Source organism: Panicum virgatum, chromosome 7K (assembly GCF_016808335.1).
Source record: "Panicum virgatum strain AP13 chromosome 7K, P.virgatum_v5, whole genome shotgun sequence".
NCBI lineage: Eukaryota > Viridiplantae > Streptophyta > Magnoliopsida > Poales > Poaceae > Panicum > Panicum virgatum.
In genome coordinates this window covers 41,495,370-41,510,407 of record NC_053142.1, presented here as the reverse complement: position 1 = coordinate 41,510,407, position 15,038 = coordinate 41,495,370, and the positions used below count along the sequence as shown (strand labels likewise).

General features: G+C 45.8%; 2 protein-coding genes and 1 pseudogene across 2 annotated transcripts; 2 read left to right on the top strand and 1 right to left on the bottom strand.

Annotated features, from left to right (window-relative positions):
- The first annotated feature begins 718 nt into the window (after nt 1-718).
- On the top strand, nt 719-1,449 carry LOC120640261 (annotated as a pseudogene).
- Nucleotides 1,450-8,662: 7,213 nt separating this feature from the next.
- On the top strand, nt 8,663-11,098 carry LOC120642656. Its single transcript, XM_039919221.1, has 5 exons — nt 8,663-8,835; nt 9,037-9,271; nt 9,408-9,473; nt 9,577-9,622; nt 10,786-11,098. The coding sequence occupies exons 1-4, from the start codon at nt 8,817-8,819 to the stop codon at nt 9,608-9,610; spliced, it is 354 nt and encodes a 117-aa protein (XP_039775155.1). The 5' UTR covers nt 8,663-8,816; the 3' UTR covers nt 9,611-9,622; nt 10,786-11,098.
- Nucleotides 11,099-11,424: 326 nt separating this feature from the next.
- On the bottom strand, nt 11,425-14,798 carry LOC120642655 (GTP-binding protein YPTM2-like). The gene is made up of 8 exons (XM_039919220.1): nt 14,630-14,798; nt 13,176-13,248; nt 12,804-12,851; nt 12,679-12,726; nt 12,316-12,387; nt 12,077-12,232; nt 11,749-11,852; nt 11,425-11,672 (listed from the first exon to the last, which is right to left on the bottom strand). The coding sequence occupies exons 1-8, from the start codon at nt 14,641-14,643 to the stop codon at nt 11,576-11,578; spliced, it is 612 nt and encodes a 203-aa protein (XP_039775154.1). The 5' UTR covers nt 14,644-14,798; the 3' UTR covers nt 11,425-11,575.
- Nucleotides 14,799-15,038: the final 240 nt, after the last annotated feature.

Sequence of the window (15,038 nt, the reverse complement as noted above, 5' to 3'; positions counted from 1 at the left end):
ATACTTTGCCTTGACAATTGTTTGCCAAATGCCGTCTTCAGATTCTAGTCTCCACCACCATTTGCATAAATAGGCTAATATTCATCTTGGTGATATCTTTTATCCCCAATCCACATTTCGATTTACTTAGGGTGATAGCAGACCATTTGATGAGATGATATTTCTTTTTTTTTACTACCTCCCTGCCAGAAAAAAATTCTTTCTCTGTTTGTCCAGCTTTTTTATGACCGTTTTCGAAAACAAATGCATCGACATGTGATAAATGAAGGTGCTGGTGAGGCTGGAATTAATCATTGTAGTTCTACCTGCTATGTCTATTGTCACCCATTTTCCTTAATCTCAAAAAAAAATAGTCACCCATTTTCCTAACCCGAAGCCCAGAGCGTTTGGGGAAACTTCGGGACCACATGCGCTTGAGCCCACAAGTCATCGACTAAAGAGTAGACCACGACTGCTCTCTCACTTTTGTGTCTTGTCTCAAAAGAAAGAATTCGAAGCCCAACAAGGGGCGAGCTCGTGTCTTCTTGCTCCGTACATGTCACATGGCCTCCGCCACAAAGAGGGAGTTCTGCTAAACCCCCTCCACCGTCTTCCAAACCCATCCCACCTCGCCGACCATTTCCGCACCCACCCACCCCATCGTCTCAGGCTCTTCGCTTCTTCCCCACCGCGACGGGAGGCTAGGGTTCCCGCACCAAGGCGGCTTCCCCCCTCCGCCATGGCCTTCTCCCAGAGATGTACGCTGACCCAATTGGCCTCTGATCATCCCGACATGCTTTTGATTCAGTTTTCCTTTGGTTTGGTCGCTCTTTGCTGACCAATTTGATTTCGTGTGGTCGTGCCTCGACGGGGTTGCAGATGGATACGAGAGCGCTGGGTTCTTCGAGGTCGTGCAGGGCTTGCACGCACGCTGGATCCCCAAGTCCGAGGCGAGGGGGAGCCGGCGTCGCCGTGAACAAGGTCAGGAAGTATCTCGCCAAGATGGACAGGGCCGTGGATTACGACTTCTACGACGATGACGATCTCCGCTACGTCCGCTTCAAGTCGCCATTCAACTGCCGCCCCCTCATCGGCCGTCATCCGCCCCTCGGGTATGCCGTGTTGCTTCGCGCTCCTGCTTGTTGGTTTGTACGCACGCTCGCGGAGATAAATTTTGGGGAGTTGTTTGGTAATTTTGATGGGTTTGCTCCGTGGTGTTTGCGGTGTCTGCGTGCAGGAAGAACGTGGGGAAGCGCACCCTCCGCCTCATCGGGTGCAGCAGCCCGGACTACCTACGGCAATGGTGCGCCACTTGATTTGGTCGATTCGGTTTGTGTCGAGACGAACGAAGGCCGTGTGATTCGAGCATTGTTGTTGACGTTACCATCTATTTTGGTTGGTGATTGTTGCGGTGAAGAGGCTGCATTTGGTGATTTTGGCGACAACGCGGACTGGGAGGACGAGGTGTAGGATGGCCATAAGGTTGTGATCCTGCTATTTTTAGCCTCTGCATATACCGTATTTGTTCTCTGATATGGATCTGAAATTTTGCACAATAGTTGGATCCTGGTTGTTCTTGTCTGTACATCTTTGCGTCGTTTGATCTATACCAAACATGTGTTACTTGTTTTGCTCTTGCATCTGTGTGGTTATTTCAATTGTGGATAATAGCTTTTGGATCTGTATGCTAGGTTAGGGCCAAACATTGAGATCGTAAACATTAACGCAGCACAATAGGTCATAAATTTGAGCTTGGTAACTTAAGATTTATGCTACCAGCATGCAAAACAGGGGCACCTATGGTTTATTTGTTTTCTTCTATGGAAATGGGCTGGACAGTACTTGGGTTTCGTTTTGTTTCGTTTTTGGATTGTCACTGCAGGTTTGTGTTCGATCATCATCAGACTATCATGGTAGTTTGAACCCAGTTCTGTACCTGCACCTTTTTGGTAGTTTGAACTCTAGATATGTAACTGAGATCTTCATGTGTTCTTGTGCAACACATAATGGTTATTTGGCCTCGGTTTGCTAAGTTAGTGCAAAGAAAACTGAAATAGTGGACTTTAACTGTTGAAGAGTTTACCATAATTTGAGAATAGTTACTTGATTATTTGTGATTAATAGCATGTGTAATAGAGTCTTGGCCTCTTGGGACGAATTCTCTCTCTTTTTTGAAACAAAAGAGTAATGATCTTCATTTTATCCCCGTCGCATGCCTGTGCAAACTCTAAAACAGTTGGCACTTTGGCAGTAATACAGTGGAGTTCACCTTAGATTGAACTTGTTTAGCTAATGACTTGTGATTACCACCATGATCTTTCCTATTGCACCGATCAGATCATTCTGAATTCATGCCCTTACTGTCCAATTATATCGGAGCTTGTTATTTTCTTTTGCACTCTATTTTCCATTGAATTATAATTGTCACTATTGATTACCTATATTGGTAGTATCTACTATTTATATGTTGGAAAAAACATGTGAAAAGGAGAAGAAAAAACTTATGTCTCTACCATTTAATATGAATGATATACTGTGAACTATTTATCTTTGCTTTGTTTGCCTGATTCTGTTTATCCGTACATTCATGTTAAGAATGAGGACCGAATCAACCACCAAATACAATGATGTGTCTATGTGTTAATTACTGATACACAACCATTGCAGTTTAGCTCTGCTCAAGCTCATCAAATGCCTAAGGCAATATATGTGCTGGCAGTGACAGAACTCTGAATATTACAAAATGGACCAGGACCACTTCTATCTGTATGATCTAGCTAGTTTACTAATGATGAACATCAGCAGTAATGAGAGGTGTTTTTAAATTAGTTCATTTGATTTCTGAAATGTGTGATCGTTTCTCGTTCGTGACCACGTTTATCTGTTGTTGCTTTGCAAAAAAACCAACAGATTTAGCAAGGGAGGAGTGTATAGTTCTTTGGAAATCTCTTAGCTTGGGAGTTGGGACGCTGGGCTACTTGCATATCGGAATAGTACCTTTTAAGTTTCTGCAATCTCTACAATGCGAGGAGAGAGTTGGCCTGTAATAATTTTTGCACTCTCAATGCTCGTCTCCGCAGCTCTAAATTGTCGGATTTTTCTCCAATGTGTCACAGCCCGAGAACGTGGAGCGCGCGGAGCGCCGACGCACGCATCGCGGCATGCCACGCGCCAGCCTCGCCGTCGGCCATCCTCGAGCCGCGTGTCGGCAATCCCCGTTCACCGCACGCCGCGCCCATTCCGCGACCGCACACCGCCTCGTCAACGCCACGCGCCGGCCATCCTTGGACGCCGTGCCGCGCGCGCCCTCCCTCGCGCGTCCCTATCCGCGCCGCTATCGCCGGCCTTATCCTCCTCTCTCTCTCTCACGCGTTCCCTCCTCACCTTCAACGCCCGACCGGCCCTTGCCCAAACCCTAGCCCCGTTGGCCCCCATCTCCATTGCCGCCGCCGCCAGGAGCTCCGCCGGCTGCCGCGATTCGTCATCTTCGGTGATCCCCTCGCCGATTCCTTGTAGGAGTAGCTTCCCCTCCCCCCCCCCCCCCCCCCGTGATCGATTTCGCCCCTAACCCGGCCCCCTCTCCCTCCCTGCAGGGCCGCCGCCCCTGTCCGTTGCGCCGCTCCTCCACCACCGTTCCACGCCGTCCACGTTGCCGATGAGCTTCACCATCACCTGGAACGCGCGGTGCGTGCGCCCCCTGCCCCGCATCGGCCCCACCTCGCCGCACCGGCTCGGGCCCGCTGCGCCGCCGCCGTCGTGGCCGCGCTCCCGGGCGGGTCAAGGCCTCTGGCCTTGCCTTGACCCGGCCTGGGTGGGGTGCCTGCCCGTGGGGCCCACCTGTCGGCCTCTGGCCTGGCGGGTGTGGCCGGATCCGGGTGCACCTAGCAATTTTGCTGGGGTTTTATTAGATTTTGTATATCTGCAATTTTGCAAAATGCGTATAAATTATTTATAGCTCAGAAAAATGTGAAACTTGTTTTGTTGGGTTCGTATCGCTCGTATATACTCAACAAAAATATTGTTTTCTATGTTACTTTGCTGTAGATTTATCTATAGGTTTATCTTGCAAAAGTGAGTTTAATGCTTAGTTATTTGAGTATTGCTCTAAAAATTGCAAACTAAATTTTGTTAGACTCCTTGTGAGGTTTAATTTTCAATGGTGCAACTTGTTCACATGTTTCCTTGCTGTTTATCAAAGTTTTAGCTTGTTTTCTTATGCTTTGTTTGAAAATGGTTTAATATATAATTTTTTTTGGAAAGTAAGAAAATAGTAAAACTAGTTTTTTTAGCTTTGTTTTCATTCCTAGTATCTAATATAATTTTCTTGGATTTTTTTAGTTAAGTTTGTATGCATTTTCTGATTTACATTGTTTAGAGTGACTGAAAACTCATATATTTATGGTTAATTATAGGAAAATTATTTTGCTCCAAATTCAATTTTCATGAGTTCCTTGTTTGGTTCTCTTCATGTTCAATTTATTCCATGATTTATTCTTGTTGTTTAGTTCATTTATTAATTCTTGCATCACATTCATGCATTATAGTGACCGAACCGTCGGAGGTCGAACCCGTGGAGCCCACCGAGTCCGTTGAGCCTGAACCCGGAGTCCCGTTCATGGTCGAGCTCGAAGTTAACCAAGACAAGCAGCTAAGCATATTCCTTGCACCTGTCTAATCTGATTTAGTTTAGCTATTCCACCTGGGTATTGTTGGGCTATATATGTATAATATGTATGTAATGCATTGTTGTACCTATCTTGAGGCATAGTCCTTCCTTGATTTGTTATCCTTGTTCTTGGCACTAGTTAGTTAGTTAATTACTTAACTTGACTAGATGCTTAGCCCTGCTTAGAATACTTATATTGCTCACTAGACAGAAATGGTTTGGAGGATCACATTTACCGATTACCTTTGATCGCACTGTTTCGGTTGGGTTGTTAAGAGTTTGGTAGTATCAAGATTCGAGCGGAATGGTAGAGCCTAGAGAATGGAGTCACATGGGCATAGTCCGCTTGAATCGTTTAAGGACCGTTCGTGGATGACGTCGGTTTTGAGCACCTTTCCGTGCTACCACATATCCAATATAATAGTACGGATAAGCCAATTACCTTCTTTGACTTGATTATTGATGTGCAATCCTAGATACGTGGCTACGGGGCTATGCAGAGAGGCTTAGTGTGTCCCCAGGTGGACCTATGTGTAGGAAAGTTTAGAGATGTCCCAGGTGGAACTAAGTCTCTACTCGTAAGCTAGGTGTGAGGTTCAATGATCGAGCCTTGTTGGGAACGGCTGACGCGAGTATCCCCTTATCCAACTCTGGGCGGTTGGGTGAGTCGCATGGTCCTCGCGTCGTGTGGGTAAAGTAGTACACCCTTGCAAGGTTTAAATCAATTCGAATTGCCGCGCTCTCGGTTATGAGCAAGCTCCTTATCTCATGAACTCCTCGTAGAAATTCGGTTTGGTGGAAATGATTCATGGCACCTCTGTGACTCAGTATATTGTATACTCTTAATGTACTAAAATTGTTTGGGGGTTGGGCAATATTAATTAATTCTGATAGGTGATAGTGTACAGAGCTAATGCTTCTGCAATAATTACTTAACCTTAAAGATTTTACTTGAGTCATTGCATGATCCTTATTTATGTAATCGTGTAAGTCTTGCGAGTACCTTTTGTACTCAGGTTGCTTTCTAAACCTAGTTGCAGTTGAGCCAGAAGTGGTGTTCGGCCACTTCTACCCCGCTGATCTTAATGCGGGGAGGAGTAGGTCGTTGCGGCTGTGGTGATGTCCTTGAGTAAGGCATCATCATCTTAAGTATGTTTTATCATAGCTGAACTCTGTGAGAGCATGTAAATATAATAATCTTTAAGTTTCTGTTTAATATGGCTTTGGTGAGCCCAACGCTTGTAATGGAAGTTAGTTGAACCCTCCTATTTTGGACTTGAAATATTAAGTTTCGAACTCTGGTGTTGTAAAACTGCTCTTTGTGGATTATCGGCGATGTATTCGATTGTAAACGGTATGTGAATATGCTGATTCTGGGCGTATGTTGGAGCACATACCGGGACTACCGGATTTGATATTATTTTGGATGAATGACGTGTCGGTTATTCGTGTCTCTAGATGTGGGATAACACGTGGCACGCTCTCCGGCGAGCACGTGTTAACTCTCATCTGGATGATAATGACCGGCGGTTCGTTTAAAATAGTATCAAATTGGGCGGTTCTCACACAATGCCTGCACTCAAAAGAGACCTTATGGACACTATTTCTAAATTGTAGTATATTCTATTAGCCTTTGTTTACTCGGGATTTATCTTGTGAAAACCTATTTCTTGATTCCTTAGGCTTGGTGATCTCATTTGTTATATTGTTTTTGTTTTGTCCCCTTCCCCTCTCTTTTTATGTGGAGGGTGAATTTGTCAGTGGGCTATTTTTAGTGTAAGGTGAATTTGTCTCAGGTGTGGGCTATCCAGGCCGTAAGCCCACCCAGCATGAACCCGAGTATCGATCAGGCAGGACAGCCTAAGCCCAGGAGACAGACATTCTCCTTTTTCTCCCAAAAAAACAAAAACGTTTTTCTCCTTTCAAATCCATCGAAGGCTGACACCCGGCCCAACCACAGCAACATCAACAAGCGCCTCTCACGTGACCACTCTCCTGGCTCAACCACCTGCTTCTTCTGTTTATTTATCTCCAAACACGAACGTCGGCGCGAGGGTCATTCTCTGCAACGTCATCGAGCCACGTCACCCGAAAAAGCAGCGACCGTCGAATCAGGCGATCGAAAGGCTACCATGCGCCGCCGGGCTGCCGCGCCTCCGGCCAGCCACCATGCGCCGGCCGCCACCGCGCCTCGGGCCACCGCCGCGCGCCCCGCGGGCGGGCCACCGCCGCCCGCACGCCGCGAGGCCTCGCCCGCCGCCGGCCCGAGCTCCGACCGCCTTGAGAGAGAGGGGAGGAACCGAGGGAAGGGAGGGGCGCAGGGCTGCGCGCGCGAGCCGGCCGCCGCCGCGCGCCCGGCCCTGGAAGGATCGGGCAGGGTCCCTTCCAGGAGAGCGGCCCATAGCCGTCGCTGCCGCCTCCTGCTCCGCGCGGGCGGCGTGGCTCCGGCATAGGCGAGGTCTACCCCAGCGGCGCGGCCCAGCGCTGTTTCGTCATGGGCGAGGCACTCCTTAACCCCTTACGGAGGGAAGCTCGCATAGGACCTCACCGGCAGTCCGCCATTGCCGGCCATCTCGCCCTCGCCACTGAACTCACCGCTCTACCCCCATCAGCCCAAAACGAGGTCCTCACCGCCTTCCGCACCTCCTAGGGAAACTCCTCAACCCAACCTCGCCCCTCCTCCCTCACCGGAGCGCCGCCACCGCCGCACGCCACCGCCGCCGGCCACTGCTCGCCGTGGACAGCCCGCCTCCGACCACACTAGGGCCCACCAAGGACACCTAGAGGTAGCTCTCGACACCCACGTGCTCACCTGTCCCTTCCCCGCCGGCGAGCGAGATCGCCGGATTTTGGCCGACCGAAGCTCCCCCACCGTGTGCCATGGTGGAAGGACCACATTGCTTTGATTTCATTTTTCCTAGGGTCCTTTCAGCAAAAACGCAGGGGCCTATCTGTAAACACTAAAGTTCAAACCCAATTTCAAATCAGTGAACTTGCAAAAATCGTATAAAATCAAAGAAAAATCAGAAAAATACAAACTCAACTGTTTTGGAATCCTTGGAACTAAATCAACAACTTTTATTACATGCACATACTCAAGTTCTACTTCAATTTTACTCCAGGTTAAAGATTATTAAAAATAGCTTTTAACTATATCTCATGTTCTAGGACAGTACTGTTTATGATTTTTGGAACTTAAGCTTACCTCTGCATGTTGAGGTCTGTGTAAAAATTTCAGTTACAGATAACACCCCTATCTAGATCAAAAAATTGAAAACTACTTCATTATAAAGCAAAATTTCGAATTCAAAACGCTCCATCCACATAAATGTTTACGTATGATCCGTTGTAACTACGATTCAGACACCAAAACGTCTTTACGTCAAAAAGTTTGAAGTAAAAAAATCGCTCAAAATTTTAAAACCTACAGCTTTGCTATACAAGAAACTTTTAAAATAAATGATAACAAAAAATTATAACCAAAAACACTAAATATAACTAAAAAAGTTCCATTTCCATATAAAAAAATAACATCCTACTTAAATAGTACCGTCACAGCAATAGAGAGTCTAAAATATATAGCACGCATTGTTACAACTTGTACAAGAAGGGAACCTATGGTCCACGACAACTCATGAATTTGATGAATAATTAGTATCTCCAATCATACACATAATATACACATATATTGACAAGTTATCCACTGGCCAACCCAATCTGGCACGGTAATGCCGCGCCCCAGGTTTTCTAGTTCTCACCCATTCCATATTACCATACCCAGAAGTTCAAACGAAGCCTCTCCACTTTCCCAGAAACTCTGGGAACCAATACTCTCGTGACCCCACAAGTCATCCACTAAGCCACAGTAGTTCCCGCGCATTGTGCAGTCTTGTACGAGAACAAAGAATTCGAAGCCCAAAACCATAGCCGAATTAGCTATCTCGTGTGTTCTTGCTCCGCACAGGTCACGTGACCTCCTCCCCTCGCAGACACACACAGAGAAGAGAACAGAGCAGAGTTCTGCTATAAAAGCCCCCTCCCCCATCCCACCTCGCCTTACTCGCCGTCGCCGACCAATTATTCCGCGCCCACGCCACCATAGTCTCAGGCTCCGGCCTCCTAGCGTCGGAAGGCTAGGGTTCCCGCACCGAGCCCGCTCCTCCCCTCACCCATGGTGCTGTACTATCGATGTACATAGCCCGATCGTATCTGATCATCCTAATGTGCCTTCAATTTGGGTTCGGTTGTTTCGTTTCTCGCGGATTTGGTTTGGTTGCTTCGTTTTCTCGCGGATTTCGCTTGGTTGCTTCGTTTCCTCGCGGATTTGGCTTGCTTGGTTGCTTCATCTCTGACGGATTTGATTCGGTTGCCTTGCTCGGAATGCGCTGCAGATGGGTACGGGAGCCCACATTTTTTGGAGGTCGCCCAGGGCTTCCACCCGCGCGGGATCCCCTGGTCCGAGGCTAGAGGCGGAGCTGGCGTCGCCGTGAAGAAGGTCAAGCACTATCTCGCGAAGATGGACAAGGCGGTGAACTACGACGACTACTACGACGACGAACTCCGCTACACCCGCTTCAAGTCGCCCTTCGACCGCCGCCCCCTAGTTGGTCGCCGCACACGACACAGGTATGTTATTGCTCAGCGCTCGTTGCTTCCTCTTGTCTATTGCAACTTGGAGTGCCCGCGTGATGCTGAATTCTGTGGGGATTATTTCGGTAATTTGATGGGTTTGGTCTGTCATGCTTGCGATATTCGCGTGCAGGAAGAATGAGGGGAAGCGCACGCTCCGCCTCGTCGGGAGCAGCACCGCGGACTACATGCGGCACTGGTGCGCGTGCGCCAATTGATTTTGATCTATTTGGGTTTGTGTTGGTGATCAATACGAGCGTTGTTGATGATGATGCGAGCTGTTTTTCTGGGGTTCGTTGCAGTGAGGAGGACGATGACTGGGAGGACGAGGAGTAGGAAGGCCGTAAGGTATGTCAGTATGTGATCCTCCTGAACCATCTATGTTTGCTACATCTGAATTTTGCACGGTAGTTGGATTCGGTTGTGGATTGCCCCGACAGCTTTGTGTTGTTCGATTAGTCCTTTCAACCGTAATGTGTTCCTGTTTTGCTGTTGTGTGGTATTTTCTCAATCTGTGGGCGAGCCGCAGACAAATTGAACAGAAGATTTCAATAGAATTGGTACCGCTATGCGCTTTTGTGCATCAGATGTAAAAGGTCTCATTGGTTAATTGGTCTCTGTATGCTAATTTGGTGCAAAACTTTGAAATATGGACATTAACGTTGCAGAGTTGGTGATAATTGAGCTTAGTCACTTGATGATTTGTGGATGCAGCATGTGAAATAGAATTTCAGGTCCATATCTTCATTTACCATCGTATAGCATCATATCAGATCATTTTGGTTGTTCTTATTTGCTAGTATAAACCAGTTCATGGCTAGTTTGGTCTTTCGCACAGTTATTGACTGCCCAGTAGTTTGCCCTCAAAAAAAAAAAAGACTGCCCAGTAGTTAGCTGCATTGCCTTCTTGGGTTCGTCACTGCAACTCTTGTTGTTTGATCAACCACCGGAGAGAATGTCCTCCCAATTTTGCTTTTGCATCTGTGTAGGATTTTGAATTTGTGAACAATCTGCACAGAAAACTGAACAGGAAAGTATTATAGAATTATGATCGTTATGTGTGTTTGTCAAACAAACAATAGTTATTCGGTTTCTGTATTCAAATGTAGTTCAAAACTTTAGGCAAACTGTTTGTCATTTCCTTCCTGTTGCATCATATCAGTTCGTTCAGATGTCCAATGCACAGCGTGATGCTCATATTTGCAGTATCATTATCATGGTTCATGATAAACTTGTTGCTGTGGCAGTTTACACAGCTTCTTTAGTAACATGAACTACTATGTTCGGAAGCCAGAAATTAGTGTTGAGAAGGGCCAAAGTCGCCACCCCCCGGGGTCCATTAGTCCAATCAACTGTACAGGGATTTGGAATTACTCTGCATTAGCATACATCTAGTTTACTAATGATGAACATAAGTGCAAGGAAATGTTTCGATTTTTTCCAGTTAATTATGAAACGTGTGACCTGACCACTTCGTGCTTATGACAAGATCTCTCTTGTGTTGTTTGCAGAACACCAACAGATTGAGGAATGGAGGAGTACGGTACAGTTCGTGGTGGTCATCGTCTTGGGACGCTTGTTACCTATCTGCATAGTACCTTTCACGTTTAGCAAATTTCTGCAATGTGAGGAGAGGGTTGGCATGTAATAGTTTTCGCACTCTCCATGCTCGTTTCATTTTCCACGACATATATGTCCTCGCAATGTCAGATTTTCCGCGATTCCAGTGGACCTTCTGAACGGGATTTCTAAATTGTAGTATTGCCGAGTCTTTTGATCTTTTTGTTGGGATTTATCATGTGATGCTCTTACTGCATGATTTCACATGCTTGGTGATCTTGTTTGCTACATTCGTTCATTCATGAATGTGAACTTGTTTGTCATAAAATTTGCGTGAGTATCTAGCATACGTTCTATGGAGCCACTAGTCCCAATGGGGTCAGATGTTGCAATACCCAGAGAATACAAAGCTCAGCCGTTAAGTCATTTGTTCAACATACTTGTAAAGGAAACGTAAGCCTTGCCTGACACACACAATCGAAAAACAAAAGATTGGAGAGCAGTTAGCAGGTTAGAATTTGCTGGCAGAATCGATTTGTTAGTTTGCCATGTGGGCCACAGAAACAGCAATTTAGATGTGGAAACAAGAATGGCCACTGAACTGCTCAGTCAAGATAATTGATCATTTGAATTATATGAAAAAGTTATTTAGGCAATTAACAGGGAATAATACAAACGCATCACAAGCAAACAGTAGTAACAGTGCATCAAAGTTTACATTAACTGAGAGAAATGAATAATCTAGGAAGAGCAGCAGGATGTCTTTTGGTTAACCGGCTGGCCACGAATCTGCACGGTTGGTGGCCTGGCATTAGCTGCAGCAGGTTGGCTAGCCATCCTGAGGCAATAAAGACCACGGTTATGATCATAACAAGTCATCGTTATTCGATAAGTTTTGAGTTGTGATGATGTACCTGGTCTTAATGGATGCAGCCATAGCCATGAAAGCCTGCTCCACATTAGTAGCACTCTTGGCACTGGTCTCCATGAATGGGATGCCCATCTCATCAGCAAGTGCCTAAAAGACATGATGTGCGAAGATAACATGAGCAAGCAAAAAATCAAACCTATGTGCTTAATAGCATAGCGTCGGCAAGGGTTGAGTCACAATTCAGATTTGACATTTGTTCACACTAGTTAGCCTAACCAAACTTCATCACAAATTCCTTTTTTTTTTACGACTACCTTGATTCATAAGACACATTCCCTCAATTATGACAAATAGTTTATTCCATAACTCACCTTGCCTGCTTCATATGACACAACTTTGTTTGCCGTCAAGTCACACTTGTTCCCAACAAGGAGCTTGTTTACATTGTCGCTTGCATAACGATCAATTTCATTCAGCCATTGCTTTACATTGTTGAAGCTTTCTTGGTCTGTGACATCATATACAATCTGCAGGTCCATAAATAAAATGCAAAGTTATACACTTATCATGGGACACTGAAGAATAATGATTAGCTATGTGAGCAACGTACAATAATGCCATGGGCTCCTCGGTAGTAGCTGCTGGTAATTGTCCTGAAACGTTCTTGCCCAGCAGTATCCCACTGTAATGATTGAATAGAAATTATTAAAAAAAGGCTGGAAAAGTTATGACTCTAAGAAGATAATTAGCTCTTTCGGGTTTCATCTCTAGCCTACCCCAACTTGCTTGGGAAAAAAAGGCTATGTTGTTGTTGTTGTTGTTGTATAGTCAGGAACAGAAGGAACTGGTAACACATGTTTACAGATTTAAGTGACCACAGTTTTTATATTAAGAAAAAAGGATTTATGTTTGCTAGTTCTCGGTGACTTGGGACAGTAAAATAGTTTATAGAAGTTAACATGTTAATACTTACAATTTGAAGCTTGATGGTCTTCCCGTCCTGCTCAACTGTACGAATTTTCTGCAAAGGAATCATGAAATTACTACTTTGCATTGCATAACCTACATTCAGAGTACATGAAAGAAAAGCTAACTCACAAAGTCGACTCCAATTGTACTGATATAACTGTCCAGGTACGAGTCATCCTATGATAAATGAGGCCACATGTCAGATAAAACATAGACACACTTATGAAGGAAAGCAGTGCAAATACATGCAAGCATGATGCCATGATATGCCTTCATTGTTAGACTCAATGTTTCACCAAATAGTTTTGAGTTAAGCCACCAGTAAATGATTGCTAGCAGTCTGCACTCTGCACTGAAGTGGCATATAACACTTTTCAGTCTTTCACCAGATCACATTTATATGCATCATGCACTGACGGTGCGATGAAGAAAATGGATAATTTTTATGCCACAGCATGACGAAATAACTTCACAATGACACGAAGGACATACAACCCATACCGCGAATCTCAGGAGGAGGCATGACTTGCCAACACCAGAATCACCAATAAGCAGAAGCTTGAAGAGGTAGTCACTGAAAATCAACAGAACGCAGGTTAATGGTATATTGGTACGACAATGACAATAAGTGGATTAATTTAGGGGTTGGCCTTTCTTTTTTCTCGGGTCTAGATTCTGCCAAACTGTAGTGCTCTATGATGTTTGTTGTGAGGGTGCCTGGGAACCCTGGGCTGCTTGTGGGGCGCTAGATGGAGGTTCTCTGAAGACTCTGGGGAATTTGCGTTCTTGTAATGGAAATGGGGTTCGCCTCAATTAGAAAAAAGTGGATTAATTTAGCGGCATCTTGTATGAAGCTTGTCAGTTCACACTTCACAGTGACTCAATTTCTCACAAAAAGGTCAAAACAAAAATAGTAACGTGCAACACTAAACAAATCAATGGAGAGTGATCTATATGTGGCCGAATCCAAATTTTCTGTACTCCTCCAGTCAGCACCGAAACTCAAAAACTGAGCACAACTACCTCCAATTAATGCAAATGAACCATGACATACTATTTTTTTTGTCGCACTAGTTTTAAAAATCTCTAGTGTAGAATTCTTTGGGCAAGCAGACATGTGCTGAATCCAGTGAACAAGCTACATCTACACATGTAAATTGCATAATCGATTAATAATATTCATCAATGGTATAACTGTCAAGATGTTATCTTAAATTGAGCTAGGACCATACTCACGAGGCAAATGTGTGATTTAAGGCATGGTTAACAAAATGCAGACAGTTGCATGTATGATCCTGCCCATAGGGCTTACAGTCTTAAATTGAGCTAGTACCGTACTCACGAGGCAAATGTGTGATTTAAGGCATGGTTAACAAAATGCAGACAGTTGCATGTATGATCCTGCCCATAGGGCTTACAGTCTTAAATTGAGCTAGTGCCGTACTCACGAGGCAAATGTGTGATTTAAGACATGGTTAACAAAATGCAGAGACAGTTGCATTTATGATCCTGCCCATAGGGCGTACACATGCTCAATTTACGCCCTACATTGATGCCGTCCGATGACGACTCAATTGTCTATAAACTCAATGAGCAGCGACAATGAAGGGGAAAAAAGGAAGATCTGCACATTGCAACAAATCCTGCCTCGTAATGGTGGGGGTGCTACTCGCGTCACGAGCATTCCAGCACAATAATTCACATGTCAATCGCATATTCCAACAGAACAACCCCAGATGTAGCCATCAGATCCAGATCCAAAAACCGGGGACAAGGCCAAACTCCGCGAGCCCGATCGCATCCTCGCAACAGCTCAGTTCACACCTCTACCAATCGCAAACACACAACTCCCTCCACCTCCAAGCGATTGCGACACGCGCGCACACAGAAATCTCGATACCAAAAAAAAAACAGGCGGATCAGAGACGGTTGGAAGGAGGATTCGTGTGACTTACTACTCGGGATTCATGTCGAATCGAGCCCCGCGGGTCGAACCGCTGTCCGGCCTCCCGCTTCGCGCCTTCTCCTCCGGCGGTTGCGACGAGCGGATCGGGCGGAGGCGTCGATCGCGGGGGACAGGAGGGGCGACGGGATGGGATGGGAAACGGGGAAATTTTGAGGTGGGCGGAACGGCGAGTCATATAGGTGGGGGGCGGGGCAAATTACGGGACTGCCCCTGTACACGTGTAGTGCAGCACTCGGCCTTGTGTCGTGTTACCTCGTGTGTTGCTTCGGTGTCAGAGGCCGCTGATGACAATGGCACAATGGCGAAAGGAACTTCGGTGGTGGGTGACTGGGATCGTGTATTGACCTCCGTGGTTCGCGGGAAATCACATGTTATTATTAAAGTCAAACAGCAGCGTA